This window comes from Diadema antillarum, unplaced genomic scaffold (assembly GCF_040938485.1).
Source record: "Diadema antillarum isolate AM-2024a unplaced genomic scaffold, OU_Dant_1.0 seq00001373_RagTag, whole genome shotgun sequence".
NCBI lineage: Eukaryota > Metazoa > Echinodermata > Echinoidea > Diadematoida > Diadematidae > Diadema > Diadema antillarum.
The window spans coordinates 775,522-785,906 of record NW_027272134.1 but is presented as its reverse complement, the minus strand read 5'-3'; the positions used below and the strand labels follow the sequence as shown (position 1 = coordinate 785,906).

Below are 10,385 nucleotides of genomic sequence, written 5' to 3'. Positions count from 1 at the left end.
GGGGCACACTAGGTACTAATCAATATGGGACGAGATGAAACACAATACAATTGTTTTCAAATATTGAATGACCGCATTTGGTTAATTTCTTCAGCGAGTGCGTATCATGGCAAGAATATTACTGCAACAAAATTTGACGTATACTGATGAGTTAGTCCCGGACGTTCATTTTGACCGCTGCCTTGCTTTCTCGTCAAGATCTGCTATGAATTGCAAATAAATAATCACACAAATCCTCGTATGAATAAGAATTCCCAACACACCTATATATACGTGCTCGTGGAAATACAATTAGAACCGATGTCGTGCATAATCCATTAACCCCGCCTGAAATGCCTGGCACTTTGCGTGAACTCAAAGATGCGTTCATCTATTGTGTCTTGTCTCCTACTTTGGGGGTCCATCAGGTTCAGAGTGAGGAGTCATCTATTTACACACTTCATTCATGACACTGATGTTATTTTCGTTCAATTTCACATCAGGTTGGCTCGTTTACAGGTGACGCACCATATAGTAGATATAGATCAAGACCGATGTATTGTCTTCTCTCTTGTAGATAGATAGATAGATAGATAGATAGATAGATAGATAGATAGATAGAAACAGAAAGATAGGTAGACAGTAATTATACTACATGGAATGAGAGATTGATAGAAAATGGATAGATAGCATGATAGAAAGAGAGGTACAGACAGATGGATGATAGCTTGCTGGCTATCTATTTATTTATCCATCCATCTATCTATTTATTTATTTATTTATATATTTATCTATCTATCTATCTATCTCTCTATCTGTCTATATATCTTTCTATCTATCTAGAGATGATGATAAGAAGGCTGGTGGAAAGATCTTATATAGAGGGAGAGGGAGAGAGAGTTACAGCGATAGAGCGAGAGAAGATGATTGGAATGTGGTTTGCACAGCTGAAGCATACAGGTGGTGCTTGTAACTTTCGTGTTGATACTGGAAAATGTCAAACGGCGGAGGAAATTAGTTATGCAAGAAATGTCGTTTAGTTAAGCATTCGGCCATCGATCTGTGTGCAACGCCCGACTTTCATTGATCTTGCGCTAATCGATACTGGTGACGAACCATGTTCCATTTTGCAAGTGTCGTAGAAGTATGAATGTGCGGCGTCTGCACCCAAGCTGCGCACATGGACCCTGTCCCATAGCGTGCATAACGATGTGTCCATGTGTCATTGGATTCTAGCACAAGGCATTTCATTCTCCAGCAAAGTCATTTATTACTTTCTTGCGAAAACTTGAATGTTGAGAGTCATCATAGATTTAAAGACATTCTGCAGAAACAAATCGTAATATATTACACATACGCAACATGATATATTTTCATTTTGATAATATATTGCATTAATTATAGATATATCACATATAATGTATAATACATAAATACATAGAAAATAGATAGATAGATAGATAGATAGATAGATAGATAGATAGATAGATATAGATAGATAGATAGATAGATAGATAGATAAAGAGATGGATAGATAAAAAGGTAGATAGATAGATAGAGAGAAAGAGATAGGTATAGCCATAAACATTATAAAGGTACATGAAATGCTATCACCAAGTGCCTTTAAAGATGGTCATTATCGTTCGAACACTAGGGTTAATAAAATCAGTGTACCTGAACATGTATAGTGAAAGTAAGAGTTGTGAGAAAACTGAATATGCAAAATGAATTTGGCGACGTAGTGTAGATCAGCACGTGGCCCTGGAGCTACCGCCTATGTCTAATATCGCCTTCCGGTGATAGTCCTGAGCATAGTGTATACGTGTAAATGCAATTCTTACTCGCAGATAATATAATTACAAAGTAGTATGATTATCACAAATTCATTTGATGATTGACCCTTTGAATCTTGACCTCTTCCCCTACTATCGCCATGGTGCGGAAACATTGCGCAGTGACCTCCTCGGATTGCTAATAACAATATTGTGATCTATATCTGTATTAGGTCAGTGCTCCAGTATTTCGACATAATTAGGGACGAACACTATTTTAGTTTAAAAAACAACAGCAAACAACAGAATAAAGAGATACATTAAATAAAAACTTAATGAGAACAGGCGCAGAGTATATGAAAAACATCGAGTCACTCGGCCATAAAGTTCAACAGACAGTGTCAAGCCAAAGTAGATTACTCTATCGACCTTCAAGATCAATATTCATAAAGCAACGAGCCGGTGGATCTTGCCTTCGTAATTAAAACATATTGATGAACTAATTAGTGTATCAAAATCCCCCCTAAAATAATCCGATAAGTCCAAGTAGATCTGGTTGTATAAGGCTAGTACATGCAGGGTAATATCATACCTTCCCCTGTGTGAAGGATATCGACGCCATCTAGTACTCTAATTTATAGATCCTGCAGGCGATGTGAACATATGGGTCATTTAGGTATAGTTGGCTGCAATAATACCATCGCCGTTTTTCACATGATGGAACTTCTTGGCGACACGCGTTACCATATTTGTATTCTTAGGGTTATAATGTTGATGTTATTTACTATTAATTTTTTACGTCGCGTCTTTAACCTGAATCATGCGTACCGGTATACCTCTTATTGCATCCCCTCATCTATCTTTAGAACATAAAAGCGCTGCCTTTTACCCATAAATGACGTGCATGATATATATAAACCGAACCATTTCAGCAATATGACACAATTACGTTTAGTACACATCCACCTGACATAATTACGTAAATGATATACTTTGAGCAGTATAAGATGGAGATGTATAATGTAGAGTTATTGATATACGAGGTTATGATGAGATGGACGTGGGGGAGGGGTAGTTAAGGGATGAAAATTATAACTGTTGATTCAATGGGACTGGATCAAGAGTAAACAGTAACAGAGTGACCAACTGACCGTGCAAGTGGACATAGCTTTGGCCTTCTACCTGTTATTGTCTTCTTCCTCTGTAATGTAAACATTTTAATTATCACAGATGCAATTTCAGGCGATGCATTGCCAATTGATATTCCTTGAATATAGGCACGAAATATTCTTTTCATCCGTTGATAGTAAAACTTTTCCATCAGCTGGTGTGCGAATCAGAGGAAATCTCAGTATCCCGAATACAATAACTCCTGAGAACATATTGACGTATTTAGATTGATTTGACTGACACTGATAACGCAAATTCGCAATAAACGCACGTATACATCAGCTGCGCGGGCAAATACGTATTAAATCTTAGGGAAGGGATAGAAAATCAATGTTGTGGTAAGAGAAACATTGCAACGTCTTTTTTTATAATCAACTTTGCTGACTCTTTAACATTAATAACAGTTAAATCGTTTACAAAGTTCTGAAACTTTTCCTCTTTAAGTTTGTCAGGTGTTGTTATCATCATTCCGGTTTATTGTTTTGTTTTTGTATTTGTTATTACCAACGGTTGCAGTACTGTATTTTAGGAACCAGCAACATCAAACTGAAAGGTCTTAAAGGTTGAAAAATGTTTCCACTATGATTCCATAAGATTGTTCGAAAAATGTCTCTATGTTTGTAAAGGACCTGTAGGACGTTGTGATCAATTGATAATCTGACAATCAGAGACACTGGTAAGGAAAAGACTTGAAATAAAGTTCTGTAAAAATCAGAAAGAAATATAAGGAAGAAAAATATAATGAAAATACTTGCCCTTTGAAATTTGCTTGGGGTGAAAGTATATATGGGGAAAGGGAGGGGCCATTGAAAAGGAACGGTCAATGACCATGTATTGTTATTTGAATAAAATTGCTGAAACCAAAATCAATAGTCATGTGTATGTTTGCGTTTAGACTTCCGCACACCTTTATTCTGGTATCGGTAAAACCCTGCTATAATCAGTGATTGATATGGAGCGGAATCATGCTTTCATCAGTTGTCACTGGATAGGCAAAGAAACTGCTTGACAGAAGAAAGGAATACATGCCAAGTTTGGCGCTCTGCGTCTACTGTCAGACGACAAACTTGAGTTGAAGGCCAATAGATGCACTTTGCGATTCTCATCGGAGAACTAATCAGCTTTGACCTTCAACGCATCCCACGTGACCACATGACTATTGATGCTATCACACAAAAACATCATTTTCCTTTATCTTGCCTTATGTACTGACTACACTACGCATGGTCACTGGTGTGACAAAAAAAAAAGCGCCAGCATGCACCATCAGTAAGATTAAAAGGAGGGGGAAATGTATTACCACAGAGATATACACGCTATTTTAAACGTGGGACTAATGGGTAAAAGTCATTATTACTCAGCCTGTTGCAGAATATAAGATTCATAATCCAATATCGTTAACGCGATCTCTTCATTAGCGAGTGAGTCAGCTATGTTCGAACATGATGTCCTGTCCTTCCTCAGCTACTTTGCAAAATGAAATTCGGTCAGCTGTATTAATGACAGCGCCCTCATTGGCAACGGGAGCGATGCTTTCTCATGTCGTTTTCTCTTGTATAGGGCCGATTTCATTTCTAGTAAGTAATAAGCTTTAGATGGTATAGTTTTGGTTGAGATAGGACTTCAAATTTTTATCTCTTTTTTTGTGAGATAATGAAAAACCATCTATGAAATATGGAAGAGCACACAATTCTAAGAGGAAATCAAAGTTTATTTGATTAAAATTGGTTTTGGATATCTCAGTCATTTCAAAAGTGGCGAACTCATGAGCTTTGAACATTTGCCTAGTGTCGAACTCATGGGCTGTATGACTCGTGAGCTGTATGACTCGTGAACCTGTTTTCAATGTCGAGCTCGTGGGCTACATGTCTAGTGGGCTGCGGTCTAGTGGGATGACCCCTCTCATTGACCTGAGTTAATCCCTTAGTTGATGCAGATATGAAATAAGAATATATGTAGAATCACGCAAGTACGTGCAGGGGATTATGTAACATTCTCACAAAATAATGTGCACCTGTCTGCTGTCCCCTTGTTTTGCCACAGAAACCAATGCCTCCAAGTCGGCTGAGAACCTCTACAACAAATTGATGGGAAAGTACAACCCCCTGATCAGACCCGTCCAGAACGACTCCGAGACTCTCATGGTCGATCTCACTCTCGCACTCTCCCAGCTCGTCGACATCGTAAGTGGAAGATGTATTTGTAGGGTCTATAGGGCAATTACCCCCTGTGCACTTACCCCGCACCCTCCCCGTGGTCCTAATCCTAATCCTAATCCTGAACCTAATCGTAACACTAACCCAATACTCCTAACCCTAATCTTTACTCTAACCTATACCAGTAACCATTATTTAGCTGGGAGGGGGGGGGGGGTAATTGCCCGGATACGGTATTTGTATAAATAGATAAATAAATAGATAGATAAATAAATAAATAAATGAATAAATAGATAAATATATTATATGCACTGTATATTATATATCATATTATATATGTGTGTGTGTTCCAGAATCTGCGAATCATATTTCTCATGTCACGTGACTTCCATTGTGGTTATCCCATTAAATATCAATATATTATTGAATTAATACATATAATGTTTTAGGCGATTAGTCATTAAAGTAGTCAGAATTAGACAACAATAATGACTACATTTCATTCATTCATTCATTCATTCATTGTTGACAAATTTCTCTTGAATATTGTTGCATGTATCGAGAAGAATTTGCAAATTAAGTGATTTGTTAATGATATTGTGCAGTATTTTTCAGTGTTACAGGGAGATAGAATGTTGGACAGCACGAGATATCAACCACCCATTTTTCTTAAAGCTAGTTTCGATCTGTGCATTCAACATGAACAATTTCCTCTGACGATTAATACCACGAATCCTTGACATTAAAAATCTATAAGGGGAGAGAAACCGTGAAAAAAAAAAAAGATGTACGGAGTGTGTTTATATTATTGTGAACTTAGACAAGATATGTTTAGTGGTGACGGCATGAGTATAATCAAAGACGAAAATTCCTCATGATCATGACGTGTACCGTAAAAGGTACATGAAAAACAATTCGAAGAGGACCGATAACTATTCATTTGCTCAGCTTTCCCAATTACTTACTGTATACATTCGGTATTATAGTAAATATCTTATTGTGTGTCTATTTTCTTGACGTTGCCATGAGTTTGAGCAGAAAGCTTTAATCAGTATGATTTCTTTTTCTATTTTCTTCAGGATGAGAAGAACCAGATCATGATAACAAGTATTTGGTTAAAACAGGTGAGTGTAAGTTTTGTTACAGGTGTCTCAGCACTCATCCTTCCGTCGTTTGTTTGTTGTGTGCTTCGATGGTGAAAGTCGTTAAACCTACATAAGTAGGCAACAGCTGAAACATACGCGTTATAAAACTAAGTTTATATCTGTATACAGCTGGGCCGTGTAAAAGATAAAAAAAAAACAAAGACGAAAATGAACAAAACAAGCACAGGCAGGTTTTGATAGGTCCTTTACCGTTCATGAGGTTGATATGAGAGAAAAATAAACATGACATGCCAAAAAGTACAAAATTAATAGTGATAAAGAGAAGCAATATAAAAGAGAGTTTAAAATTAAGAAGCTTTGTCTACAGCTCTCCTGCGACAAAACTCGATGGATTGAATATGAAATCAATTAGGATTCGAATCGGGCACATACTTCTTGGTGGCCAGTTGCATTATCATCAAGCTAAATGGATGCTGGAGTTGCCATGGTGAACAACGAAAATGAATATTTAAAATTCTTTTACTTCACCTAAACTGGTAACAAGCACTAATTTCTATGCGATGGCTTTGCCTCATTCAGACGTAAGGCAAGATGCGAATTACAACGTATCACTGTTAAGGACATAACCGAAGATGATGAACGCCTAAATTCCCAGCAACTTCATGAATGATCCATTAAGGTTACACTTCTCATGATCGTAAACAGTACTACCTCGAAATGTGTGAGTGTTCAATGTAAGACACTATTCGATGTAGTAAACCGAAATAAGCTTTGAAATGTCCTGGCTTCATTATGACCATCTTTCAGGTGTGGAAAGATTACAAATTGGTTTGGGACCCCGATGACTTCGACGGCATCCTAGCTGTCCATTTTCCAATCGAGCAGCTCTGGCGTCCAGACCTTGTCCTCTACAACACGTGAGTACATTCTTTCGTCTCTGAACTTTGCATATGAAAAATGAACCTTCCTTCTGGACCAGTTCCATGATATTTGCTCCTGTGACAATTGCTCCCATGAAACATCTGCATGCTAAGCCAAACATAAATTCTACCCATACATAAACCGAACTCTAATCCTAATCCTCACATCAAACTAAACCTAAAACCCTATCACAATCCTATCCCTATAAACCTAAGTCCATGGAAAAAAATAAGGCTGGAGCAATTGTCGCAGGAGCAAACGTCATGTCACCCCTTTGGCTGGCACTTGGGGTTTCCCCCTCAAATCCGTGATCTGGGCGATTTCAGAAATCGTTATCAGAATTTATGCCCTTATTCCATTTCTTTGGATTTTTTCCTGTTCAAAGGCAGACTGCAGTAGCAGATATCACTGTTTCGTCTTCGCCTCCTTATTTTCTTTTCCGTCTTTTTTTTTCTCTTCTTGATCTTCTCTTTCATGTCCATCTATAGAGCTGAAGGTGCGTACGACATCGAAACTATGAACAGCGCCACCGTGCTACATGACGGTACAGTCACCTGGAAGCCACCTGCTATCTTCCGAAGCTCATGCACCATTGACATCGAATTCTTTCCATTCGATGAACAGAACTGCATCATGAAGTTTGGCTCGTGGACTTACGATGGCTCCTCCGTGGACCTGCGTGCGACCAGCCCCCGTGTAGAACGCGAGAACTACCGCTCCAACGGTGAGTGGGACATCGTGGACTCGCCGGCCGTGCGTTCCTCCATCAAGTATCCGTGCTGCGAGGAGATCTACGTGGACATCACCTACACGTTCGTGCTGCACCGGAACCCGTTGTTCTACATCATCACCCTGGTCATTCCCTGTGTCTTGATCTCGCTGATGACAGCCCTCGTCTTCTACCTCCCGTCCGACGCCCAGGAGAAGATCACCCTCTCCATCTCCGTTCTCCTAGCCCTCATTGTGTTCCTCCTGCTCATTCCGTCCCTCATCCCACCCACCTCCCGTACGATTCCCCTCATCGGCCGCTACATGCTCTTCACCATGGCGATGGTGTCGCTCTCCATTCTCGCTACCGTCGTCACCATCAACGTCCACTTCCGGAGCATCACCACGCACGAGCTGCCCGACTGGCTCCGCCGCTGGTTCCTCGTCTACCTCCCTCGCGCCCTCTGCATGGAGCGCCCCGACGGCGTGAAGGAGCGAAAGGAGAAGAAGCTGAAGAAGAAACTCCAGAAAGAAGCGATCAGGAAGTACAACAACCCTTACGTGTTTACGCCCTCAACGTCCGGTGCCTGGGATGATAGGATGTCAGGAAACGGACAAACGGGCAGTTTCAAACGATTCAACGGAAAGCCCTATAACAAACTTGAGGTAATAACACAATGCAGCCATAGTGATATCACAAAGAAAATATGGATATTAAGTGACATCATTTTAACGTTCGCAAATGATAACAACATGTAAACCTGCTTTGAAGTGACGCCAGAAGTACTTTGGTCACGTGAGATATACGAAGCTAAATCTTTGAATACATCATCATAAATATTATTCATGAAGAGCAAAAATTATACAAATATTCGATGCATTGCAACAGCTCGTGGTATGTTCAAAGTGAAAAATCACTGAGACTAGAAGGCGTTACATGAGCTTACATTTAGAAATGTTCACGAATGTTGATTTCTTACCTCTAAGGGTAAGTTGTTCCACAATGGGAAATTTTAAGAGTGATGTACGTAATGTCACTTAGCATTATAATTCAGCAAGCTGTAAATACGCTAAGGCAAGAAACGGTTTGGACTCTGCAAAGACACAATGTGTTCTGTGTGTAGGATGTGTCATATCTAAAATCAACTAATGTCGTTATGTCGTGAATGTTCTTCACAGCTTCGCACGATCACGCCGTCTCTCCGTGAGGAGATCGAGGGACGGGAGACGGAGAATAGAAACCTGCGACGATTCCGCTGCGACTCCAGCGAGTCCGACGACGACGAGAAGAACAGAGACAAGGAGTGGAAGGCCCTTCTCTCGGCTCTCAAGTACATCAAAGACAACATCACGTACGAGGACGAACTAGACCAGGTACCGTCTTATCTCTATTCTACATCGATATCTGTACATCTAGATGTGTGTGTCTACCTGTGTGTTTTATAGCTATATATTGTTCGATAGTCTAATATCTACGAAGTAAATTTAGTCAGATCTTTCATACAAAACTTTTAAAAAAAAGTTTGGTTTGAGAACAATGCAGCGTTTAGGAGACTATACCGTAATGTTTACTTACAAAGCTTATATACCTCCAGCTAACGATGATTCGCATGGTTATTTGACGAACATGGCTAAATATAATTAATTATATATTTTCTTTTGCCAATGATGATAAAGCCCTATTTTTTTAATGGTGTGAATATGAACAACGCATGATAAAATGTCGATACCTTCCGGTCCAAATTGATAATTTATTCAGCTTGTCACAACCTAAGCGTCTCAAGCGTTTTGTATTCGAATATCACACTATTCCATGATTATACATTTTCCCCCAACCCAGTCTGAAGAGGACTGGAAATTCATCGCCCTGGTCATCGATAGAGTCCTTCTCTGGGTCTTCCTCATCGTGGCCGTGGTGGGCACCGTCGTCATCTTCATCCAAGCCCCGATCTTCTGGGAGTCAAAGGATGCCCACCCCGTCCTGACATACGACGAGCCTATCATACTGCAGAAATTGTCCTACGCCGACATCCACGACGCGTGATCGCAGGGGTATGGGAATACGCACCCAGCGTAATGGGAGACAAAGCTCGTTGGAGATATCCAATGGTTGAACTTATGCAATCACCTGCGTCACGGAACGTTTTTTACTACAATAAAGATTCTCATCTCGTCCTTGGTGTTTATAGTTTCTGCTGTGCGTACTTACGAACCCTAAACCCCGCCCAAAGCAAAACTCGAGAACAAACTTGTCGACCCGGCACTGGAACGTCTGCAGAATACCATGAATTCATGTTGTGTGCTGTCCACTCGAGTGTTGTAAATAACAGCCCGACTTATTTATTATATTTTTTATCGCTCGATATTGGCTGATTTTTTTTTTCGAAAGTTGTGAGCTATGCCAATTATGACCTCAGTCACCGATAACTACTTGTAATAACCCTCAAAAGTTAGGTCATGAATGTATGAAGTGTATGCAATTGCAAAGCATATATTATACCAAACAAATAATGATATAATGTATTTTATATAAAAGTGTGTGTCATCAGTGTGTTATCAAATTACAAATTTCT

At 39.6% G+C, this 10,385-nt stretch overlaps 1 protein-coding gene across 1 annotated transcript; it reads left to right on the top strand.

Moving 5' to 3' along the window:
- Positions 1-4,972: 4,972 nt before the first annotated feature.
- On the top strand, positions 4,973-9,856 carry LOC139708795 (neuronal acetylcholine receptor subunit alpha-3-like). Its single transcript, XM_071620743.1, has 6 exons — positions 4,973-5,104; positions 6,157-6,201; positions 6,991-7,100; positions 7,593-8,478; positions 8,992-9,186; positions 9,653-9,856. Exons 1-6 carry the CDS (start codon positions 5,009-5,011, stop codon positions 9,854-9,856), a joined length of 1,536 nt encoding a protein of 511 aa, XP_071476844.1. The 5' UTR covers positions 4,973-5,008.
- Positions 9,857-10,385: the final 529 nt, after the last annotated feature.

Coding starts and splice junctions, on each gene's coding strand:
- LOC139708795 (XM_071620743.1), top strand. CDS start 5,009: ATGGGAAAGTACAACCCCCTGATCAGACCCGTCCAGAACGACTCCGAG. Junction 6,202..6,990: donor CAAGTATTTGGTTAAAACAG/GTGAGTGTAAGT, acceptor ACCATCTTTCAG/GTGTGGAAAGATTACAAATT. Junction 7,101..7,592: donor GACCTTGTCCTCTACAACAC/GTGAGTACATTC, acceptor GTCCATCTATAG/AGCTGAAGGTGCGTACGACA.